General features: G+C 41.4%; 2 protein-coding genes across 5 annotated transcripts; one reads left to right on the plus strand and one right to left on the minus strand.

The window, feature by feature from the left end:
* The first annotated feature begins 5 nt into the window (after positions 1 to 5).
* On the plus strand, positions 6 to 23,751 carry LOC148337326 (uncharacterized). 4 transcript variants are annotated; one of them, XM_088295363.1, is made up of 6 exons: positions 6 to 1,269; positions 2,359 to 2,462; positions 19,571 to 19,668; positions 19,929 to 19,960; positions 22,412 to 22,480; positions 22,892 to 23,751. In XM_088295363.1, the coding sequence occupies exons 1-6, from the start codon at positions 1,089 to 1,091 to the stop codon at positions 22,975 to 22,977; spliced, it is 570 nt and encodes a 189-aa protein (XP_088151489.1). In that variant the 5' UTR covers positions 6 to 1,088; the 3' UTR covers positions 22,978 to 23,751. The 4 variants fall into 4 exon arrangements, 2 of the variants coding, with proteins under 2 accessions (XP_088151489.1, XP_088151490.1); XM_088295364.1 differs by lacking the exon at positions 6 to 1,269 and adding an exon at positions 1,325 to 1,617; XR_015843100.1 differs by lacking the exons at positions 22,412 to 22,480; positions 22,892 to 23,751 and adding an exon at positions 20,055 to 20,586 and having other exon boundaries at positions 19,571 to 19,736.
* Positions 9,513 to 15,632, minus strand: rcn1 (reticulocalbin 1, EF-hand calcium binding domain). The gene is made up of 6 exons (XM_088297279.1): positions 15,172 to 15,632; positions 13,541 to 13,734; positions 12,630 to 12,808; positions 11,105 to 11,165; positions 10,689 to 10,888; positions 9,513 to 10,356 (listed from the first exon to the last, which is right to left on the minus strand). The coding sequence occupies exons 1-6, from the start codon at positions 15,384 to 15,386 to the stop codon at positions 10,249 to 10,251; spliced, it is 957 nt and encodes a 318-aa protein (XP_088153405.1). The 5' UTR covers positions 15,387 to 15,632; the 3' UTR covers positions 9,513 to 10,248.
* Positions 23,752 to 25,092: the final 1,341 nt, after the last annotated feature.

The raw sequence follows: 25,092 nt of genomic DNA on the forward strand, positions 1-25,092 counted from the left end.
TGGGTGTGTGTGCGCGCTGTCAGGTTAAGAGGCCACCTATGATCGAGGTGTTTGGGGAGTGACGGGTTGTAAAACAGAACCCCACCAACGCACTGACAGGGCGCAGGTCTCACCCTCCTAAATCTCTGCAGCACATCTTCATAACTGGAACCATCTGGAACTCAATAGATCTCATTCAAAAAGACACATACCAAAGTGTCACTACCTTACTGAGGGCCCCAACACGCATTATTTAAGTCCTTATATGTATAAAAAGTATTGGGGGTATTCTATCTACTGAAAGCAAAAATGGAAGAAAATATTATTATTATTTTTGGAAATAAGCAAGGGAATGAAGATTTGTGGGAAAGTAATTTGCCAGAAAACATTACATTTTACATTTTATAGGCGACATTAATGATGCACTTTGACCTCTTTAATGAAAGTGAAAAACAGTCAAACACTGACCAGTGGCCATGTACTTGACTTAACTCACTAGGCCACGCCCCTTAAAGGAACATACACAACAGTTTATATTTAGCATGTCACCCAACGTTCATTAACTTCTTTAGAATCTATTTTAAATACGTATACTAGTGCTGTTTTTCGTTATTAAAAACATGTAACATAAAGGGGTGTTTTTTATGGATTAATGCCAATTCAACTCATTTCTGTGCTGTCTCATATATTCTACTTGTGGGTTAATAATTCGTCCTGAACAGAAAATCTGAATCAGAATGCCCTTTATTGTCATCCTCCTCAGTGTACAGCGAGATAAGAGAGTTTCCCCTCTCCTGGGCAATAATAAATAATGTGATAGCATGGTTCCCTGAGTGGACTTTTCATGTTCTCCCCATGTTGTATTTTCTCCCTCCCACGACACCAAGGAGGACATGCTGTAGAAAGCAATGTCGTTTTATCCATATTACTAAATCAATAAAAGGCATTTTACACACGGAACCACATGATGGCAGTGTCAGCCTTCGTAGCTCTGCGCACCATGTTCTCCTAAAAACGCCTGTGCGTGTGAATGAATCTGGAATTTCCTCCGCTCAACCTGTCCTCCCCTTCACTGCCCCCTTTTATGCAACAAAGTGGTCACAATAAATATGCTAATACTGACGGGAGTGAGAACTAGGAAGGAGGCTGTCAGAGTGTGCATCATCATCATCTTCACCATCATCATCATCATCATCATCATCCTCCTCATCAAATATGCATCTTCTAGGAGAGACTTGTGGGACAGCTCGTGCGCGGCCTTTTGGAGATCAGGTGACTCAGCTGCAGCAGGTACGTTAATAATATATGAGCCAATGTGGGCGCTCGGCGGGCTAATGATGTCATGTTCCCGGAAGCAGCCACATGTAAACACGCGAGCATACGAGCATGGCGTATTTCGCCAGTGAAAATTGAAAGCAGTTTGTGAATTCATTCGATAGCCTTCATGTCCATCTTGAAGCCCTTGTAGCAGTGCGCTCTTTGTTTTCACTAGTAATACAGTTCAGCCCATTAGTTAAGCGAGTGGGTCTTCCTTGTTTTGTTTTTTTCCCACTACCAGTACCACTTTGGGCCCACCGTACTAGTACAACTATAATGAGACACTTGAGCCGGCTGAACGTTGGCACTTAAATATACTAGGTATGTATGTAAAAAAAGCTTCTCGGAACGCATTGTTTGCGTATGCTGGTGACTTTTTAAAGAAACAGATATGACAGAAACTTCATCTCAGCTGCCCATTTCCTCATTCGCTTTGAAGTGAGACACGAAAAGGCGAATCGTTTTGAGATGTTTTCAGAGGTTGAAGTGGACTTAAGTAGACATATTGGGGCTTGTTGGTCACGTTATTTTGACATTATTAGCGACATATTTTTAATGACTTTGAATGGACGAAGTGTGAACGGTCCCCCTCACGTGACTCCCACCGAGACTTGGCGGGAGGAAAGTGTGGCGTGGCCATAATGTTCATTAGCAGGAGGCATTTTTAAAATCTTTACTTTTGTTTTGTTTGTCCAAAACAAATTGATAATATTGAGAATGCAAGCTAGCATATTTTTTTCTGATTAAAAACAACAACAACAACAACAAAATTCACCTTGTTGAAAAATGGACCATCCTGGCTGGATGCTCAAACAGCTTTCCATTGACATGTTGGAGCATTTAATCAACATCTTTGCTTTTCAATAAGGTGGTAAAACAGCTGTGATAGCCTTCATAAGGAATAAATGCTGTTATAGCTTTGTGACAATACAACTTGCACGTCTCTAATTTAGTACTATACATTGGGACAAGCAAAAGTCCAAACAACAGCTTGTGTGTTGTTTATTGTTAGGGTGAATGTATATAAGTTATCCTAAATTTTACTCTGTTTGTATTGCAAAGGAATTGTTCCAAAGTGTGACCTATGTTTGGACCATATTGATGAGAAGACCCACAGGAGAAGCGAATGCCTGAGGACTGGATCAACAGCTGCGACATCAATGGAGGTGTGCCCGAGTCACTCTTCTTTGACAAAAAGACTGAGACTTTCGTGCTAGTGCTAGAAGGCTAGAAGCGTGGAGTATTTAGCTGGCAATTGCAACTGCACACACTTAAGTGAATTAAACTTTTTCTCGCAAGCCTGGACACAAGCGAGTAGATTAAAATGACTTCAGGGTCACAAGTTCTTCATTTGAAGGTGGTGATCCTGCTTGTTTTCCCATCCACGTAATGGGTGTGAGGTACGATGTCCTTCATGTTTTTTTTCCCTCTGCTTCTTAATCCAGTGCACTTTGATTAAGACGTGCCTTTGCCTTTGTTCTCCCTCCGCGGGGGGCTGCCGGCAAGCGAAGGAAGATCACAGGGACGGCCGGCTTGAACATTTTACCCACTCCGCTTCACTCCTAACTGCAGACTGCCAAAGCTGTGTAGAGCGCAAGGACCTCGTGCCTTTAAATATGCTCACTCATTACCGCTGTCATTATTGCACACATTCAAAGGGATGCTAACCTCTGCATTGATCCCACAGCCCACTTCGGATCTGCTTGATTGAAAAAGTTTGAGTACAAGTGAGTGAACCAAATATAAACTGGGAAGCTTTGCAGTCAGACAAAATGAGTTGCAAAAAGCGCAGAAAACACTGGGATTTGCATGCTAAGCTAATAGTTGGCGTTGTCACTTTGAAAAAAGTCAGCCATCCATCCCGTCTTTCTCTGTAGACCGTTATCACATTTTCAAATGTTGCCATTTCCGGTTCCAAAGTTGTTTGTGCGTAAACATCCTTTAAGAGTCAGGAGGACGTCTGTATAAGGCAGCTATATCATTCTGCCAAATTTTAGCGGCAATCTAAATGCATGAACGCACTTGAACGCGTGTACACACACATACACACCACCACCAGATGCCCTCTCAGATGTAAGGCTTGCTGTTTGCCTTCGAGGGGTGTCGGCGTGGGTAATCTCAGGTGACGTACACACCCGGTAAGGATCTGCTACACTTGTCTGTAAAACAGTATGTCTGCTTGCGTCATGTGGTAGCTGGCGAAAAACTCTTTTTTTTGTAATATCAGGTTCAACCACTCTATAACAGGAGTGGGTAAAATATGGCCAGCAGGCTACTTATGGCCCAAAATGTTCTTTAATCCGTCCTACCAAGCATTTACATGTTTAATTTCCTGTGTATTTTTCATTGTGATAGTCCCTCAAGGACAAATCTGATATTTAAAAAAAAAAATGCAGAAAAAAATAATAGTTAAATAAAAAAATACCTACATGTAAGAATCAGATTTGTTTTAGTAGATTTGTTTATTGTATTTTAAACCCAATAATAACAACATGTATTGTAAAATAAGAAATCACATGTCTCTCAGTACTGTATTTGCAGCTTTTGCCATGAATATCAAAATTCAGCTTAGGTGCATCATATTTCCTCTAATCATCCTTGAGAGGTTCCTACATCTTAAGTGTTGTCCACCTGTGGCGAATTCTGTTGATTGGATATGGTGACAGTGCATGTAACTACGGAGATTAATGTGAATTTTATAAAGCATTCAAATATGGTAACTTATTAAATTCTTGTGGCAGTTGACCGCTGCTTACTTTGCAGCCAAACCCAGAGGGGAGTCTCTGGCACGAAGACAGTTTAACTGGTTAGCACGTCCATCTTACAGCGTAGAGGTCGTGAGTTCAATTCCAACTCCGGCCTTCCTATGTGGAGTTTGCATGTTCTCCCTGTGCCTGCGTGGGTTAATCAGAGGGTTAAAGGTCATGCTGTGCTATGTTAAGTTCATCCAACCATGCCTTTTGGGAGCCTGGATGCATATAATGTATTTTGATACTTTTGTCTATGTTTAATTTGACATCAGCAGTAAACGGTTTAAACAATTCTCTTTTCTATTTAACGTTCACTCTTTTGGTATTATGGAAATATTCTTTTCCATATGTCATTCAGTGAAGTCCCAGGTGCTTCCAATGTGATTCCTTATGCCAAAAAGTCATTAGTTATCCTCCATGTGTTGGAAAGGTCAGTGCACATATAGCTCAGGGGAGCCGGCGGAGGGGGCCTCGGTGAACCACAAGGGACCAGGCCCCGGAGAGAGGATACTTACTTGGAGGCCTGCGTGCAAGGACCACAATGCAACAACAGGAGGCGCTGTTAGGGTTTATGGCATGCCAAGTCGGGCATGTTGTTTTCCCAGACAGCCTCGTCCTGTCCCGCTTCCCTCAGGCTCTTGTGCAGAGCTCTGTACAGTCTGAGGGGCCGAGGGGGTCTTGGGGAAAGGGGGGGGGTATTCCCTGTGGTGTAGCATAGAGCCTGAGGGGCTGCGGTGTGTCGGAGCGCGGGGAATGCTTTGGCCTAGAGGGGCCTGGAGCTCAGATGGAGCCTAGAGGGTCATCTTTCTCACTCAGGGAGCAGATAGAGGAAGACAGCGAGGGGGAAACACCTTGAGAGGAGGCTCCCATGAGGATAGATACACACAATATGTACACAGCAATATAATGAAGATTTTTGAAATTCCCTTCTCTTCGCCGCCTTTCATCTCCTCGTGTATTCCGATGGAAGATGTTCACCTCTAACAGGATTAGATACATCTCCATCATGTGTGATACAAGATCACAAAGCAAACCAAGACCCCCTGGGGAAGAGCGGGATGAACCACAGCCTCCTACTCCTCTTCCTCTCTCCATCCCACAGGATTCCAGATGCTGGGAAGAGAGGAGCAGAGGAAGGAGGGTGCCAAATGTGGACAAATGGAGCGAAAGAAGCATTTTGTCCAAAGATATCAGTCTCATTGGGATAACATAGACTCCACTTGGAAGTGGAAAAGGAAAACAGCTACAGTGTGTCTGATGTTTAATACAACATTGGACATTTTCATCATGCTTTGGATTCAAACTTTCGTTCACAAAGTTCTCTTTCTTGCATGTTTTAGAGCAGGGGTGGGCAAACATTTTGATTGGCGGGCCACAATGGGTTCTAAAATTTGACAGAGGGGCCGGACCAGGAGCAGGTGGATGGAGTGTTTTGGTAACCTCACCCCATCGGAGAAAAAAACAATACAATAGTATTTGGAAAATAAAACAGAAACAAGGTTTATTCATTTAAATTTTTCCAAGTTTCGCGGGGCAGATTAAAACATTTAACGGACCGCTTGTGGACCCGGGGCCGTAGTTTGCACCCCCCTCCTCCCCCCTGTTTTAGAGGTTTCCTATTGCACACTTGGTTCAAATGATTGGGATCGGAACTTGCTAACGAGCAGATGATTTGAATCAAGTATGTTGCATGTGAGAAACCTCTAAAACCTGCCGGAAATCGAACCTCCTGGATTGTACTAATAGCACCAAATTGCTCCAATCTACTGAGTTGCAATTGGTTACAAGTCCAATAGAGGGAGTAGAGTGCTGTGATGGGAGCGAGGTGGGACGAGCACGAACCTCAGTGATGGCCATCAAACATTGATGGACTCCTTCAAGCTTCATTGTCAATTCAGTAAAAACATGAACGCTGCTGAATTAGCCCACGTTGCCACGACACTCGACAATATCCTCGGCACATTTTCTTCTCCACAGTTGCCGGCGCAATGCTATGTTGAGCTTCCTTGTACAACATATGGATATGATTCAAGTATAGTTGCTAAGGACAGACTTGTTATTGAGCAAAGTTACATGTTTTACATGAGGGGGAAATAAAACTGGATTATTTCCTCCAGTCTAATAGAATTGCTTGTCGGTTGATACTACCCCGTTTTACCTGCAAAGCAGGCCTGTATGTAGTATATGGTGGAGTATAAAAAAAAAAAGCAGGGCAACGCGGAACATTCTGTAGCAAAGTGTGTTTTTGCAAAAACCTACAGCAATATGATATTGTCACATTCTATTCATATTATTGTACACACAGACTATTATCATATACAGGGCAGAAATTCAGCCCATCTGTGGCTTCGGTCCAACAAGTCCTGAGGGTGGAAAGAGTTATGAGCTCAAATGATAAAGACACGAGGAAGTACTAAGATATTCATTAGAAACTGGAGCAGGTTGTGATGATGCAGTGGGGATGTACTAACAGTATGTTGTCTTGTGCTTTTAATTAGCAGAAATAGCTACATAATATGACAAAAAGACACTCCGCTGTTTGAATAGATGAAGTGAAAATTTCAGCGGATGTGGCCAATGGTCTCATGAGTCCATCCTCACCCAGAGGGCTCATTATTATCAGCATAGAGGGCTTGATGTAGGCAGACGCTCATATGAGAGCCGTCCGAGGACATTACCTCACGCACACACACATGCACACGCGCGCACACAGTGAATGATTAGGGGGTTACCATGATAAAGAGGAGGTCTGAGTTAAACATGGCCACGAGGCAGGCCTGAGTACACCGTCATGTTCCTCAGAGTCACAATTTACATACACACACCCACCTATAAACACACACAGATGCACCCAGACACATGACAAATCTCATATGCTATTCACAGGAAGTCTATTAGTGTTTTGGTTTGACTAATTACTTAAATGAAGGATGCAAGAATGGACATAGAGCTGTAGTTTTGGAGGCACTACATCAGTGAGATGTGTGTGCATGTGTGGCAAAAGGTGATGACGGCAAAGCAATAGCCTACTTTTCAATTAGACATGGCCATGGCCTGACTTAATGAAGCTTCTCCTTTCTCCTCTCTATCCTGCTTGGTAGCACGTTGGTTCCTCTAAACCAGATGTGTCAAACCCTTTACAGGCCAGGTTGCGGGCCTCGAGTTTGACACCTGCGCTCTATACAATTCCAGCCACTGCCTTAAAAGAAAAGAAAAGAAAAAAAAAGCACTTGATAATGTTGTACTTAATGAAAACACACTGGAACCGCTTTTGCTTCAAAACAACGCAGGTTGTGCTTCTCCTTCTGGCGTGTGTCCCTACTGGAGGAAGTATACCGACATACGACCATACAATATCAGTAAGACGCAGTATTTTAGTATTATCTGTCTATGTATGTTCACGTTGCGACAACGCTTCCATTCGTTAGCCCTTCTATGTTTCTCATTGTTAGCTTGTGTTAGCATCAAGCTAGTGTACTTTAAGGCATACAACACAATATGTAATTATCTTTATTTTAGGTTTAGTTTGACAGTAAAGTGATTTAAAGCAGCTTGAAAACTCCTTTTTGAAGAACAAACATTCTTAAATGTGATTCCGTCCAGAGTTTGCAATATAGCTAATAGTTCCCTTTACGTTACGATGTTACGCAAGTCTTCTTTTCTTTTACCGTTAAACTCTCACAGCCACAGATGACATTGTCCCCTGAGGTCACAAACCTTGATGGGTTTGCAGGGTTTTTTTTCTATAACAGGAAAAGGAAAAGGGTGCAAAGCCACAGAAAACACTGAACTAGCTCACATTTGATATCTTTTCTTGGATGTTAGGCAAGTGTAAGTTTGTGTGAATTTTTTACAAAACAATCAGTGTTGTTTACACACAGCCCCCCATATTCAATGCAGCAAAATGTCTTATTAATTCAATGGGGACCCAAGAAAAACAAGCTTTCCAGACATTGCTCATAGTGTGTTGGCACAGGGTCGTACATTGTGGCAGAACAACACATGCATCGTGCTGTCCCCTTGTTCCTAATGAGCTTTATCGCATTGGTCCCGCTTGACTTGTCCTGTTAAGTGGCACACATATATCCATATGTTCCACATGAGCAGGCAGAGGGGACACGCTGGGTGGCAGAGACGCTTTCTCAGTTACATCGCACTGTTTTGAACGGCAACAGCCAGCAGCGAGAGCCAGTCAGCTCCACTCTGCGTCTCTGCTGTGGTAACGTGCGGCGATAAGTGTGTAGACGCCAATCGGTCGTGAGCGCTGACGACAGAGTCCATTTGTTCTTGATGTTAAAGGAGTTAAGAAGTCACAATGGTGACGACGGAAAATTGTGAAGTAGGACGGTGCCTCATGTTGGCTCTAGAAGGCTGCCAAGATGGTTCTCTTTTGTGGAGATATCAAGAGACATTTCTAATTCCAGTTACTGACAAACAGCACAGTATGATAAAGTACAGGGATTCACAGTTCAACATTTAAATATAGTTTCGGAACCTGTCCTCCGTAATTCCCTGAAAATTTCAGGAATTGGCTGTTTTTGAGCTCAACTCAAAGCAATGAAATTACTTTGCCGCCATCTAGTGGAAACTTGGTGTTATTAGGTTTAATTATTTCTGCTTCCCGCCGGATGCGGCTAGTAAAACTATCTTGCGTAGTCTACTTTGGTGTTACAATTGTTACATTGTGTTTAAATACGAGAGGTGAGTTGAACGACCTAATCCTCTTTGTGTGATAAAAATACCATTAAACATTTTTGCAAGAACGTTGAAATGTTAAAATCTTAGCATCCCCCATGGCATTGATTTGCGCATGCCCCATGACATCTGAAAAATATTGAACGGAAATCAAACATTGCAGACATAATAAATCATAAAGAATTACGAATGAACAATGTTTACGCAAGTTTCGATCGCATTGGTATAATGAAGGTAAAATACGAAAAAACATTTTATTTCTGCATGGACAAATTAATACCTCGTGGCATTAAGAAAAAGTTTTTTATCATTTAGCCCCCCAAGTACATTTGAACACCTTGGCAAATGCGTTCGAACGTATTTGCAAATTTGGTCAGATGTATTTAAATACATTTCAAAGTACTTGCAAATACGTTTAAACAAAATTGCCAGTTAAAACTTTTACTCCACAATGGCAATTGCTTCCGGAGGTTTTTGTCCCATGCTTGTTCTAAAACATGCTTATTAGATTATTGAAGATCATCCGTGACCCAGATGAGCAGAGAGCAGCTTCAGAAAACAGATGGATGGTTGTTGAGTAACCGCCAAAGTTGAATGCCTCTTTTGAGAATTCAGCTCAGTATTTTCCAAGGTAAATTAGAGGGAAAAGAAATTATACGGTATGATAAAAACTTGGTAGTCACCCCCTGCAAGACATTCAACAGACCTTAAAGATACACTTTTGTTAGTTTATTTGTACACAACTGGGCATTTTTTTTCAATGTGGCAATCCAAGACATGTTACTGCGTGCCACTCCTAAACAATGTGAGCATTAAAGTAAATGTAGTGTTTTGAAACAATAAAACAAAAAACAATAAGGCCATGGGGAAGAGAGACATTTTTGGCCCTTTAAAACAGATAAATAAATATATTTAAAAGCTATGAAAATCTTTCACTGGCTAAACTATGTAAAAAAATATTACGAGAGACTTCGGTTAAAACATATAATGTATTAAGTTCATAAAAGAAAAACAAGTTAAAACAAACAAACAAATAAATAAAGTTCTATTCTTTGAACTGCAGCTTCACATTAACATTGTTACCAAAAAGTGACCCATAAAGCGCTGCATTCAGCTTTGAACACTTGTAAGGCAGCAAAGCCGACAGGTCGGCGGAAGGCAACATCGATTGAAAGAATGTCGTCTTTCTGCTCCTGAATGTCAGAAACAGAGCAATTTGTTGGAACGCTTTGACCTTTTAGTGCTTAGTGGTAGGAGTGACTTTGATCAACAAGTCTTCCAACTTGTTGATTATCTGCAGTGATGGTCCTCTACTCATTCACTACCAGCCAAGTTGAAAAAAAAAAAAAAAGGATCTTTGACGTCTTTAGCCGTCAATGGCAGTAAATGAGTTAAACCAACATTCCGACACAAAGAGCTGTTCAAACCACAATCTGAAATTCTGTCATACAAAACATCAATGCAACCTATTACACGAACACGCACACATTACAGGTTGAAGTGAGGCTCAGAGCTCATCATGGTTCCGGGTGAGGTCCTCTCCGTAGTTGGTGGCTTGACTTCCAACAAACATGTTCCAATTCTCCAGGATTTCTTCTTTAGTCAACACCTGGTCCTGAAAAATAATCCAAATTACTGTTAGGGGAGCAAGGACTAATCAAACAAGTCAATTTTTTTTTTTTTTTACGAAAAAGGTCGAGGCAAAATCCTTGCTTCAAAGTTTTACAGGGATCATTTGTGTTATTGGAGTCACGTGTACTACTCCGTGGTGACAATGACAGCTTCATTCAAAACACGGGAAAAAAAACGAATTAGTCAGGTAACAGTCACTCAGTCGCTGACACCCATGTCACTCACCAGTTTAATTGTAAATTAAAGACACACACACACAATACATTTGTGTCGACGTAACTTCAAAAAATTAAACGGTGGGTCAAGAAGTTGTACCTTGTCCTGGTCAGACTCGTAGACCAGGTGTCGCGCTTCAGCCTGGGCATGGTCATAGTTTTGTGGCATAATCCACTGGCGGATTTCTTCGCGGTCCATTTTACCGTCTTTATTCAAGTCTCTGAAATCTGAGAACTGATCCCGCTCTGTCCTGAGCCAGTCTGGTTCCGGGCCGCCGTCCTCATGAGAAAACATGTCGGCTGAAAGCGAGAAAGTGGTTTGTTGTGATCCTGCATGTCAAACCCTCCAAATGTGGTACAATAATCAATAATTGGCATTTGGGACTAAATATTCAGGAAAATTCTGATTACATTTCCATTTGTTTACCATCACTCAGTAATGGCACTGCGGCACACTTTTGTTTGCGTCGATTCTATACAAATCTGCTTTGGTTAAAATTGATGGCTCGAACTCACCAACATACTCGTCTTCGTCCACGTGTCCGTCGCCGTTCTTGTCAATGTCCTCCAGGGTTTCCTGCATTCAGTAAAATGAGGTGATGTCACTAACGAGGGTCAACGGCAGCCGGAAGTTGCACTTTGACTAATAAAGACAGAAACAAGTTGCCCTGGGCAGTGCGACTCCACTTGAGGGTAACTTTACAGCTGGGCTAGCACACTGACGCTACAATTACAAGGAGCTCTGCTGATGTGGAATAAAAATCCTACCACATTTAAAGCATGTAGCCAAACACTTAAAATCCTGCTTGATGTCTTTGTCCACTGAGACTTGAGGTCATTAGTTAACAACCGCACGCCAACGTGGTCTGTAAAGACACATCCGTGTTGCAATGCACGCACTCATCTACACATGCGATGAACTCACAGTTGCAAATTTTCCTGTAGGTGATATGCCCTTTCTGCACCCTGATAAATATTTACCAGACGAGTAGAATACAGCGAACAAATAATAAACAAGCTCCATCAATATTCTAAACTCAATTGGAACAGTTGCATGTGGGACAAATGCTCAGTAAAACAAAATCAAATCTATAGTGGAGCAGTGTTTTGCATATGCTTTTTTTTTTTCATGCATGCTACAAATACAAAAACTTGTAAGAAACTTAGTCGGAAACGTCTACATCCACCCTGCACAAACAAATGCATCTTTTTTTAGCACATTCGGTTTGAGTTGGTGTCTTGAATTAGAAACACGAGGTGGACGATGTGAGTGGAATTTTCTTTTAGAACAGGAAAGTGCTTGTCTGATGCGAGAGGGAAAAAATTAAATACTATACAGTGGTGCCTTGAGATACAAGATGAATTTATTCTAGAACCACGTTCATAACTAAATACACTTGTATCTCAAAGCATCTTTCCCTATTGAAGTAAATGTAAATGCAATTAATCTGTTCCAGCATTTTCCCAAAAAACGTGGGATTTTTTTTTTTGCAATGTGGTGTTTAGAAAGGAAAACATTGCACATATTGTATAATTAAAAAACATATCGTAATAACAATTAAAATTAATGTAAAAAATAGGGGAACTAAATTGTCCATAAAATGGCTACGGCTAGCCTGCCACCAAGCCTTCTCCCAATTGTCTTGAGTTGCATCACAAATTATGTTACATCCGGCCCAATCGGAGAGCTGTCGAAGGCGGAACAGTTGCTCAGTACCATTCGGTGACATCATAAAAATGAGCCTTTAATAATTAACTCCGTCAAATGGGTAGTACAACTTTTATGAACACAGCAGCATAGTGCCTTACTGCGAAACATTTCCCACGCAACTGGCTCCGTGAGGCCAAATTCATATTTAAAGATAGTGTTAAATGGGACAGCCAGTACATCCCTCTGGACCCGCTCCCAAAAAAAAATATACAAACTATCATTTGAAGGGCAGACTTAAAATTTGATATGGAAGCGTCAGAATTTTGCATATTTATCAAAGCAGCCCATCGAATGGGACCTGCTGTAGTGTGCTCAGAGAAGAAGGCTCACCTGCACCACAATCTCCTTCATATGGTCAAACTCCTCAGGATGCAGGAAGGCTGTGAACTCTTCCTTGTCAGCCGCTTGGTCCCCGTTCAGGTCAGCTGTTTTGAACCTCCTCTCGTCACGGGGAAGCATCTTCTTGAAGCTGAACTGGTCTGTCGTCTCGTCAAATTCTTCGGGATTGGCTGAGCACATGAAGACAGTTTCGATTAAATGAATGCCCCCAAATGCATTTTGCAATTTATGAAATATTTTCATATATGCAAAATTTGCTGATAATAATTGCACTGATGGTCCAAACATTACCGTCACATTTTTAGTATTTAACTCGTATAACTCGTACTTTGGGGTCATGTCGTTTCAAAGCTTGCACAATAACATAACATTTGAATTGAAAATTTTGTTTCTGCAATATTAATCAATAATACTGTAAAGATGGAGCGGAATGTGAATATTTACTTTGCAAGTCAATTCCCCATCTAAAAAAAAAAGATTAGATTTTTCTTTTTATAGTGCCACGCACCAGTGAGCTGTGTGTAACATTATTTTTTCTGCATCTTTTTAAAATCAGAATTGAATGGTGCAGATTTGGAAATGAAAACATTTTTTTTTTTAAAAAAGAAACAACATAATTACAGTATTGCAGCACGTTGGTGAACCACAGAGTTTGTGGAGACAATGAGATGATTTACTCAAATAACTTGCAAATTTGTCATTTTAGAAGCGTGTAACAAACTGGTAGCCCTTCACATGTGAATGACTAAATTAGTCCTTTGGGAGTTGTCTTCGGTACCCATAAAATACACACAACTGCAAAAAATGTGTGACTTTTTGGGCATGCTGGGCTGATTCTGAATAATAAACAACCAAGCCCCAATTACATGTTGATTGATGATCCCTAAGAGAGTGTTTCCTACCGAGGTAGTATCCATAGGTGGCTTGCTTGTATTCTTCCCATGAGATCTTGTCATCTTTGTTGAGGTCATAATCTGCCCAAACCTTGGCCACGTTCTCGTAAACGTAACGCTTCTGGACACGTTTGATCCATGCTTTGAGCTCATCTGTGGTGATCAGGCCGTTGCCGTCGCTGTCGATCCGCCCTACTATTTTCCTGGAAGGAGAATGCCAAAATAAATACATTAGTAAAGATTGCTCGTCACAATTTGCAAACATTTTCCCATTGAATATAATGGAAATTGAATTCATCCAGAGTGACGATGAAATAGGTAGGGAAGATCCCCTACTAAACTGCAGCTGTACTCACAGAGCAGAGAACATATATGCCTGAGAGTATTGTTACGTGCTGTGTTATGTATTGCTGCACAATGAATGTTGAAGTAGCAGTTATTTTAAGTCATATAATCACAGCGACATTGATGCTATCTTCCGCTAGCCCGATAATGGCATTTCGCATTATATGTTAGCCATATACAAATTGACTAAAATGAAAATGATCAAATGCTTTGGTTGAGCATTTTAGTGTTTAAATATATAATGTTTATATTTAGTTAGTTTTCCGTGTTATTTTACAGGAAACTTCCAGTGGGAGTGAAAAATAAACAGCTTGCCTGAATGCATGCTAAGGATTTTATTTGGAAAACAGTTAACGAAGCTTTTCATGTCTTCAAAGTGATGTTGTCCCATTGATTGACAGAGAGCACATGTGCTAAATAATATTTTAACAAGGGTGTTTTAAAGAGTTTGAATGTGATGACAGCATATGGGAGAGTATAACTAAAAAAAAATCTCTATGATTTCTACATAGCTTGCCTTTTGATGCTCGCTATACTGAGGTCTCGTAAGATCTGCTCATGTCATGCTGGCAGCAGTTGTGCAGATTTAGAGGTGGTTTTTTTTCACCTAATGTTGGTTGGTTGGATTCTAAATTGGACCACTTCATACTGGTTCCATCACGAGTGCACATATTGGTAATTAGTATTATTCAACGGCACTAAAATGTCCATAAAGCCGGTATATTCTCAACATTGACAAACATTTCAAAGTTGTTAAATCTGTGAAGTTATCTGGATTTCATGCCATAAGTGGAGAAAGAGCATCATTAGGAGAGCTGGAGTGGGAGGAGCAGCAGCCCAATTTAAGCAAAGTATTCTTAGACTCCAGTTGCCACGTTGTGATGTGCCAGGGGATCCTCCCACTCTCACAGTGAGCCCCTTCAGCCACGTAGGAGCCGACAATGCATCAAATGAAACAATTTCATGCGTTGGAATGAAGAAAGCACGGCATGTATGTTGCAGCTACAATAATGCTTCTTTAATGATGATCCATAATTAAAATCAAGTCATTAGGTGTGTGGGAATACGCCGGCGGCACAATAATAAAAGTTTTCGCATTCGCTGCCTAGCATTGCACATATTTGTCGTGCGCTCGCGCTTTGTTGGTAAATATTAATGAAGCGTTACACGCAAGGCACTTGTTTAGCTGGAGTGGTGTAGAGTGAGTGTGCGTGATTTACAAGCAACACTCACGCTCACACTCGGCGGTTCCACATTGGCGGAGGGTGTGAAACGGCTCCGGCATTCTGACTTACCCGAGCCTGTCCTTGCTCTCCTCCGGGGTGAGCTGGTCGAACGTTCTGGCCTCCTCCTTGCCCAGAAAGGCCTCGTGATCGTACTGGAAGCTGTTGTTATCTTCTTGGGTCCTCTCGTTTAGGTTGGTTTCGTGAATGACTCGCTCTTTCCTCGCGGTGGGCTTCCCGTGGGCCGCGGCAGTCCACAGCAGCAGCGCGCACACCAAGCTGAACATCTCTATCAGACACGTACAAGCACGGCCTTTTGTTTATAAGCAAGCGACTCGAACTTAGCACCTCCGCAGTACTCCTTAATGGTCTTTCTTTTTTCTTTCTATGCTAATCACACATATGCAATAAAGTCAAAAATATTTCACACTGAGACCGGTTCGCAAAACCCCCGTGGCTACGTGTTTTAACGATTTGACGCAACCCAGTTTGCCATTGCAGGGGACAGAATCAGGCGGCAACTTCCGGTATGCGCCCAACTAGCCAATCGGATAGTAGCTTTAAGATGGCTCACCGACACTTCACTGTAATCACAGACGCCATTGGTCAGAGGGTCGCGAGAACAATTTCGGCGCCACGTTGCAAGCTAGCTACCGCAAACGGATGTGCCTGCTTGTTGATGGATACGTGGAGTGTTTTTTGTTTCCAAATTAAAAAATCTGTCGCCTGCATCAGGCTGCAAAACGCTAAACCCATCTGTGTTTAATGTATCAAAGATAAGGGATATGCTTATGTGATTTAAACATGGTTTAAAAGTTGCTATTATTTTCTTGCTGTGTCCTGGGCTGCTTCACTTAACTTGTTTACCAAAATTGTGAGCACCAAATAGCTCCCCACCTCATATTTTATCGTGGTTCAGGTTGTCTTTAATGAAAATGAAAAGTTTGACTGCATAACCATCAATAATAATTGTATTGATCCCCAAGCACTTATTGATACACTTGAAAATACAATAATTAAAGAGCCTAGGTGGTCCATTATTTGTTACATCTCATTTTGCAATATGTTTTCAGTAAGTCTCCAAACAAGTTTGCTTGGACAGTGGGTGTGATCATCTCTACTCGCAGAAGAATCACATTACTCATCGACATCTCAGCATGCTGTAATGTGGAAGAGCAGACTCTGTAGCCTCCAAACAACTTGCTGACACTGCCATGCCTAATCCTCAGTAGTGGGCAGGAGAAACATGTATTTTGCCATTCGACATTAGCATAATAAGCCAGCACATGGCACATTGCTGTTTTGCATAAATAGTACACCCTAGTTTATAAAAGGGCCCTGAGGCTAACTAGGCTCTTTATTCAATTAATGAATACTTCATGTATTTAAATTAGTCCTGCCTGGTCAATTCAAATTAGTGTGTCATCAGACATGAACAAATACAAAAGTGTGTGTGTGTGTGGGTTTTTTTAACCCATGTCGTGAGATGCATCCTTTAAATTTACAGTGGTGGTAGGTAAATATCCCCGAAGTTGTACAATTGGTGTTTCATAAAAACAATTCTGGGGGGAACTAAAGACCTTGTTAGACAAACGAAATTTAATTCTAAACACCGTAGCTAGTAAATCTTGTGAGACTTAAGATCAGTGAGCATCTAAGTATGAAAATAATGTGTTATGTCTGCGGTTCTCCAACATTTTCCACCATGAACCACCCTAAAAAGAATAGTTGGGTCGAGTACCACCACTATAACCAATTTTTAAATAAAGTAACATACTAGGCCTAAGTATTGCTCAAAATGAGGCTGAAATGTTTCAACCCGAATGAATTTTTTTTCAGATCCTGCCCTTTTATTCCGATTGAGGTGCTTACATGGAGCATTTTCTTTTTCCGTTTGGTCATCCGGTTTCATTGTAATCAAGGCTCCATGAAAACTTGGCGAAACATTAAATTAATATGTATTGCACCTATATTCTTAAAGAGTGTGCTTCTTTTTGTAAAAAAAATTGTTGCAAAAGATGAATTGCAAATATGTTGAAATTTAAAGTTAAATTCACTTGAACTGTGCTTAACAAAAGAATCGTAACCTCCTGCATTTAAAAAAAATCTGATGCCTCATGCAGAATTTGAACGTTTCAGGTTAATGATTCTTTCATACGACTAATACAAATACAGTTCATTCAGCTAATACTCTATCAATATCAATGATTTATTGATATTCAATGTGTCAATTCATTCTCGTCCCACACCATGAGAAAACCCAGCTGTTAAAACTTGAGCCGTGGCGCTACCTTTCATGGAGTTTAAAGCATGTTGCTAAGTTAGCATCGATGTCAAACAACAGTAACATTGCCCAAAACAACTTTAAAATGTTGCAGGGAGGAAGTAGAAGAGTGGCTTTCAACATGAATATTTCACTGTAGGAAAGCACGGTCGGGAGGTGGGGGGGTGCGCAGCTACAGGGATGTTCAGTTAACCATGAGATTACACACACACTCTGCAGAAGGCATTTGGTTAATGTAATTAAGAAAACCCTATGGTGGGAGACACACAGCATTAGTGTCTAGGACATAGACTTCTGTTTTGGCCTTCTCCTGGCCCACGTTCACAAGCGCACATTGGAGATTCTATTAATTTAATTAACTAATCATTGTTTCCGCTTCACAAGCGTCCGGGTTTGTGTAAACACTGGGTATTTTATCCGAATATGCGATTATTCTAGCTGCATAAATAACTGAGATTTAAGGCTGCGGATTTGATTGAAGACTATATCGTAGATAGATGCAAATGTTTTAATTAGCTATTTATGTGACATTTCTACATTAACACACTTTGTGTTAATTTTTTAAAACCACTTCAATTCTGTATTTAGTTTTTAGTATGTCATAAAGCCACATTTGTCACGATTGCTGCCTTCAAATTTGAATTATAAGCTTCATTTGTTTAAATCTTAGACAGTCCAAATTATTTTTACATCAAGCGAGTGCCAATTATGCTAAAGTAGCAGAGCTGGGCACGTGACCCTTTTTTGCTGCTCAGTCCCCGTCCCTCCGGCCTTCTTCATAAAAAATGTCGTCCCTCGACCCTGTTCCGATTTTTGTCATTTGACCATTTCGCAAGTAGGTTCATCACAAGCACGTGGCCAATTTGTGAGCTGGACTAAAATCGACCTGCGGCCGTTGTTGATTGGACCCTTTTTTAAAATTTGTAATTTGTGAAAGTATGCTAATGCAAACAATTTGTGAGTTTTGAGTCACAACTTTTGATCTGATTCCAAACTGTAAAAAATCACGCCACGGCATCCAAATCAGACATTTCACTGCGCTTTCTGAGCCTTTATTTGTGAACATCTTATTGGCAACAACTCTATTTTGTTTAGCCACTGTACTGATCATTTGTATATTCTTTACAACATTCTTTTTCCTCTACAAATTGGCAGTGTGTTCTTTGGATGCATTCTGTTTTTGCAGGTTTGGGGGTCAGCCAAAGAATGTTTATTTGACTGAACCATAACAGCAAATATATGTCTCTCATCACACAATGACCCCGCCACCATTTGCCCCCCTCCCCACCATTCTGACTTTTCATAGATCTAATAACTCACCACCCACACTATTCTGGATAGATTAATAAACTTCTCAGTGCTGCCACGGAGGAGAAAGGAAACCTTTGCTCTGTTTAATGACAACTGTAAAGTGGAGGCAATCATGGGATGCCTCCTGTGACATTTCCCCCGGTTCCTGTTCGCTCCACTTATCTCAGACAAATGGCCGTGCCAGGCCGCTATCGAGATGAAGCGTTTTCCCCGAGTCATTACGTCTGTCACTGGGGCCATTTCCATATTGAAAAATCTAAAACAATAAATGACACCCAGGCCTTTAATAACTGTGAGGGAATCATATTTGGAAAATTGCATTGAAGCAATAACCTTTTCTCCCTGTAATTAGATGACAGAGGGGTCCTGGTTTTAATTAAGTCAGCAATTTATAGTCGCGTGGCCATACCTCGGCGTGCTGATTAGTATAGGAGGGATCACAGAACAGCGTTGGCTCAATTTGAGAAGATTTGATCTAGTAATTACTGTGTTATATGGCAAAGTCCGCGCCAAGCCTCAGACTGGAGACGTGTGTGTCGACGCAGTGCTCCGTGAAGCGTGGCCCTCGCCGTCGTTACTCACGCTGCAAATATGTGGCGAGCGAGTGTCTGTCTGAATGGGTCTTCAAAAGAGCTCATCAACAGCAGACATAATGTTTGAGGAGGTGTATTAAGGTGGAATTGTCATTGTGAGGCCCCCGTTTGTCAAGTGGTCCGTGTTTGTGTGTGTGGGCATCGTTTTATGCGTCCTCTTAATTGATTCCCCTGGTCAGTGTATTACGCTAACATTTGCACGAGGGGCCCGAGCAGTTAAGGATGCTGTTTTAGTGCCGTGTTAATAAACGTGGCCATTTACTGTCAATTTATGTCCTGGCAGGTCGTAATGAAGACTATGAAAAGAAGATTAGCTGGAGCTGTCGCCGTGGCCCGTCTGGGGACGACCGTGACGAGACTTCAGGGACCGGCGCCTGTCGTGTGAGCTGGCAGCCTCCGGCGTTCCGCCGCCGTGATTGACATTAATGTTCCGCTTTTCGGAAAGAACGGTGAATTTGCGCGGTATCTTTTGGGAATATGACATTTAGCACATTGTAAGCACGTGCATCTATAGCCGAACCTGACAATGGTGCACGGCAGTCCCCCTTGACACATTATTACTGACATCAAACAGATGCTTGTGGTCCGTGTCGTTAATTTCACCTGCTTGTCCGACTAACCATAATAATGTCCTCACAAAGGTCCGTGTCACAGAATTCCACCCGGAGAAAAGGTAAGGACCACTCTTGTAATTTTTCATCAATTATTTTTTTTATTTTTTTTTAAAGAATGGCACATTACATAATAGCACCCTCCTCTCGATCAAGATGTCCTGGTCAGCATTCTGCAAAACGTAATGGCAAATATGCGTTTAAAAGCTTACACCTGGATGTGATCAGAGTGGAAGAGCATGAAGCCCCCCCCCCCGCAGGACCGCATCCGATCTGAAATGCAAATCCCAGAGGCCGATTGGGAGAATGAGGTTAATTAATCCCAGAGGACAAATGAGTGAGCAAGGGGCTCCTCAGCCCCTAAGATCTTCCCTCCATAAAGGTCACACTTCACAGTAGGAACAACGCATGTGTTGGCCCTCTGTGAACTTCTCATCTCTCCCCTCAAAACATCCAATTTGATCTCTTCTTTCAATCAGTGGAACTGCCTCAAAACAAGCCCTCGGACGTGCTAGGACATTAAGTGCTAATACTAAGCGCCGTACCAACCCCAGGCTCTGAATCAGGCTTAGATTCTGTGACAAGCTGCCATCCGAGGCTACGGAGTCTGGTGCTAAACGTCCGCTGCTGGCTTTTCAACATTTGTGTTCTGATGCTAGATTCTGTCTGCAGGCCTCGTTGTGTCATCACTGTGGGTCATCCTTCTGCTTCAAACACTGCAGCCCACTGGACTTCAATCCTTTGCTTACACCATTTTCTATGCTCCGGTTCATGTCGAGCATCTCACTCTTGGTTTGGAGCCATTTGCACTTATTGTAGACGTCGCAAATAATTTGTCATATTGCCTCAGTTGTTTATCTATTGAGTGGGATTTCTTCTTGAGGAATGCAGCTCAAAACGGTGATCGGTGCCTCATCAATCACACCATCTGTCTCCTATTGGTTGTTTTTCTTCAGCTGTGGTGATTTCTTGTAAATCAAATTTGAGGCACAACGTGAGGCATGAGGTGGCACACACTTCACAACAAGGCTTGAAATAATTTGTTTTCATGGAAGTGCATTTTTATGCATCAGTGACTTCATTTGAGGAGCAATTTTCTAATTTTGTGGGGCAATTTTTATTTTATTTAGCTTTTTTTTGCAATAATTTTAGCAAGTAATTAAAATATGACAATATGGTGAAGATTTTTGTTCGAATTTAATCAACAGTTTTTGTTGATTGAGTTCACATTGTGTATAGTGGAAAATTGTATTTTTTTGTTCGCAAGCAAAGTTACATTGATTAAAAAATAAAGATCTCGTGTAATGTAACTCTGAGAACTTTTATTGAGCATACATCAAAAGTGAAAATCAAGACTCTAATTTGAAAACAAACAAATAATCATACTGAAATTATAAATATTTTATACTAATATATTTTTAACCTTGCAGGCCACTGACGAAGGGCATAGCATACAGTGATTTGTTTCCGGTTCAGTTTAAATCCATCCGACTGAAAATGACATCAAAGTTGCTCAGGGTCAGATAACAACCAATCATGACTCCGTTTCAGAACACAAATGAGCCCTGATTGGTCATTACCTGAACACTGAGCAACTCTGATGTCTTTTTGTTGCTAGGTGACAAAATGGCCGCCCCCCTGAGATAGCTCAAAACGGGTGGATTTTGCTGCTTCACTCATATTTGACGAATGCAATTTTAATCAGAATGCCACGTTTACATTAATTTCATCACACAGCGTGTCTGTCTTTGCTTGTGCTGCTGCATGTGGCATAGTAAAATTAGGAACGCTACTGCGACAAAAGTACGGTAGCTACTCGTGTCTTCCCCTCCGACTACCCGCAGTCGGTGTCGTGAGAGCCGCGCGTGCATCAACCCAAGCAAAACTTTTTGCCACCGTGGTTGAATCTCAGTTTTGCTATTCTGTGTGTTTTGATGAAGCGCAAAATGATCATTTTGCCTTGCAAACTACGTTCCAAAATTCTTATTTTGAGCCTTGCTTCAGAATAACTTAAGGTCAGAGTTAAATGATCACAAGGCCCCTCGCATTGGTTCTGTGTACCGTCTGATGCGATTCTGCCGCCCTCCATCGCGTAGACAGGGTGCAGAGGCGGTTTTGGCTGCCGAGTGAGTGTCTCCCATGGGCTGCCACGCGGCTCCTGTCCCCCCTCTCACACTGCAGCTGGAGCTAGCAGGGCCAGATGCTACATGGCTGCACCACCCTCTGTCGCCCCTTCCCTCTTCCAGGAGGATGGTGCCCAGAGAGGAGGATGACAAACGCCTCTGCCTCCTCTTACTGACGGATTTGGACGACCTGACTCCAGCCCCGCTCTGTTCCAACCGCCAGCGCAAGATGTTGACTTAATGGAAAAGGGGTTTGGCTGTTGATGGGCCCATATGCGTTCGTATTGGGGAAATATGGCAGGCCAGCGTGTCTGTGTATCGCTGTGTATCTCTCTCATACGCTCAATAGCATTTGTGAGTGTTTCTTGTGTGTCTTTTCACGTAGCCCAGACTGCCTACATCCATCATGCCATGGTGCACTGGCAGAGAGCAGGACTCAGACAGCTTCACTAACACACGGTCAGTTAAATTGCCTGTTAAATTGTCTCGGTCTGTCGCTATCTTAGGTGTAGGTAAAAACACTGCACTTGAAGGCTGCACTTAATGGCAGAAATTGACAAGTAAATGTCAGTCAAAGGGGTGAGCAAGGGTAACATTACGATACAAAATACTGCAAAGGGTGATCTGCAGGACATTTAAAGGCTATTTTGAAGGAATGTATTTAATTTTACTTTGAGTTGACCATTTTATCCTATTATATTGTAATTCCTCAAATCTACACACAGAGCTAAGGCTGCTAAATTATACCATATTCATCACCCGTCACTTTGCTCCCGTAATAATTAAAACAATAATTTCAGTGCAGCCCGTGTGACATTTCTCCCCATGCAACCAGATGGAAAATTAAGACTCATTCTTTTAACATTACAGTTAATGGCCGGATTCCCCCAGTGTACCAGCGGAACCACGAGCAGAACCATTTGAAGGACAGTGCCCCCTGTAAGGCGGGAAACTAGTCAGCCTCATCTTATTATTAAGCAAATGGATACAAGTAATAAGAGAAAAATAATTTTGAGAGAATTGGAGCCAACCTCAGAATCAGTTCAATTATAAAAATTATACTGTGTGTAAGTGTTTAAATCCAATCCAAACGTCTGTGTAATTAACAGACAACTTTGAGAGTGATTTTTTTTTCATACCCCCACACACAAAGTCAGCAGTCATGTATTATTAATAGTGATTTTGCATAAATGTATTCCAAAATGATTTTATCATTCAATGGATGATGAGAGTCGTGATTCATGTGGCTCGCCGGTGGATAAAAACCAGACACAAGTGGAGCTTTCAAGAGTTCTGTGAGGTTCTTGTTTACCTCAAAATGATTAGAATTCACCCAAAGTACAGAAAGGTGAAGGCTGTTCAGACAATATGTATGATATACAGCACACATTCACGTTTATGCTCTAAGTGTACAGCTGAAAGAGCGCTATAAAAACTTTGAATAAATTCTGCCTGCAACATAAACTCAGTCATTCTTTTCACCATTGACACCACACCTCCCATTAATATAAGCATGTTACGTAAATGTTGTGTAAGATACATTTCTGAAGCATGTAGTTTGTGTTGGGGCAGCTAATGCGCTGGTTGTTAATTAAACACGATCTAATCTATTTTATATCTATAAAACATTTAACTGACAATGCACTTGTATACCTGGTGTGGGGAATATATTTTTTTTGTTCAGGGGACTGTTTCTGATATAGTGTTTTTTTTTTTTTACATTTCCTAGTTTCCAGTGCGCTTATCAAATTTGAATTGTAGTTCCATGTAGGAAAAAACGTGTAACTGACCCAATAAAAACATTCATCCTAACAATATAGTCAATGTCGTAATTTAACGCCAGGCAGCGGGTTCTCCGTTAGTCATAATGTACAATGCAAAGCCATTTTTCTTTCCACGTCCATAACTTTGGAGATATACAATTGGCCGCTAGGGGGCAGAAAAGCTCCATAGGTGGCAACCGTGGCGCGCAGTGTCTTTGGGGTGAACAATTGCTTCTCTCCCTGATGGCTGAGATGATTTAGCAAACTAAAAGTAAAGAACTATACATGAATTCATTTTTCTTCTTTTAACAACATACTAATTAATTACACACGAGCTTCCAAACTATGATCTTAAACACAATAAGATTGTCTGTGACATATCGTGAATATTTTTGGTGGATCTTTTTATGATGTTGTGCCGAGGTTAAGAAGCCAAAGTGCAACCTCCTTGGTGGCTGAGGCAGGAAGGGAACTTTGCGGGGGTTTCTGGCTTAAACGTCCCCCCATCTGCTCAACCATCTGAAGAAAATCTTTCAAAATGTTACAAAGCATTTGGTAGTGGCCAATGTTTTTCATGGCGTTACACTGCATAGTTTTCTTGCATTGTGCTGCAATGTCATTTTCATTTTTGCAGCATCTGTGAAAAAAAAAACCCCATTCAAATCCTGTTTTATGTCATCCTGATCTGTACGTCCTCAACTATGGGCAAACTATGCGTTTGTTCCAATTTGTGTAATGCTCAACTATGCCACAATTCTAACATCCAGCAAGCGTTTCACCAGATAAAGGTATACATGCAACTTTTCTCCCACAATAGTCAGACGATGTCTTTATGGGGGCCTCATGTCGGACCAGTGCGCAGGAATTACACTAATACAGGATGACCGGGACCCTTTCATGCGACAACCCCCCCAACAGCTGTCCCCAGATCAATACACATCAGAGAAATATGAAAACAAACATCTAAAATACATGGATCCACTCCCTCACACTCGCTTGCGATTAGAAATGAAAGGTTAAGTCATGAACTTGAACCTGGCACCTCGGCAATGTCTGGAATTTACTGAAGAGGATTTTGGGTCACACTCAAAAGTAAAAGTTGGTATGAAATTGCAAGAGAATGAAGTCCTACAACAACAAGAATAAAGTGGAAATAGCACGTGAATATGAAAGTTGCAATTTCACAAAAACGGGTCCTAAGGGGATATAGTTGTCATATAATACAGATTTAACAACTTTGATGAATTATAACTCACTGACTTTTTTGTTCAGATTTTATGAGTTAGAAGTCGCAGCGTTACATCGATT

Source organism: Idiotropiscis lumnitzeri, chromosome 5, assembly GCF_059441095.1.
Source record: "Idiotropiscis lumnitzeri isolate Australia: NSW breed Sydney's pygmy pipehorse chromosome 5, RoL_Ilum_1.0, whole genome shotgun sequence".
Classification (NCBI taxonomy): Eukaryota; Metazoa; Chordata; class Actinopteri; order Syngnathiformes; family Syngnathidae; genus Idiotropiscis; species Idiotropiscis lumnitzeri.

What these genes read in the sequence shown, in the direction of transcription:
- rcn1 (XM_088297279.1), bottom strand. Translation starts at nt 15,386, where the DNA reads ATGTTCAGCTTGGTGTGCGCGCTGCTGCTGTGGACTGCCGCGGCCCAC. An exon ending in CACCTATGGATACTACCTCG is followed by an intron (nt 12,809 to 13,540) that starts GTAGGAAACACT and finishes TCATGTGCTCAG; the next exon opens with CCAATCCCGAAGAATTTGAC. An exon ending in ACGAGTCTGACCAGGACAAG is followed by an intron (nt 10,357 to 10,688) that starts GTACAACTTCTT and finishes ATTATTTTTCAG; the next exon opens with GACCAGGTGTTGACTAAAGA.
- LOC148337326 (XM_088295363.1), top strand. Translation starts at nt 1,089, where the DNA reads ATGCTAATACTGACGGGAGTGAGAACTAGGAAGGAGGCTGTCAGAGTG. An exon ending in CAGCTGCGACATCAATGGAG is followed by an intron (nt 2,463 to 19,570) that starts GTGTGCCCGAGT and finishes ATGTCCTGGCAG; the next exon opens with GTCGTAATGAAGACTATGAA. An exon ending in GACAGCTTCACTAACACACG is followed by an intron (nt 22,481 to 22,891) that starts GTCAGTTAAATT and finishes TTAACATTACAG; the next exon opens with TTAATGGCCGGATTCCCCCA.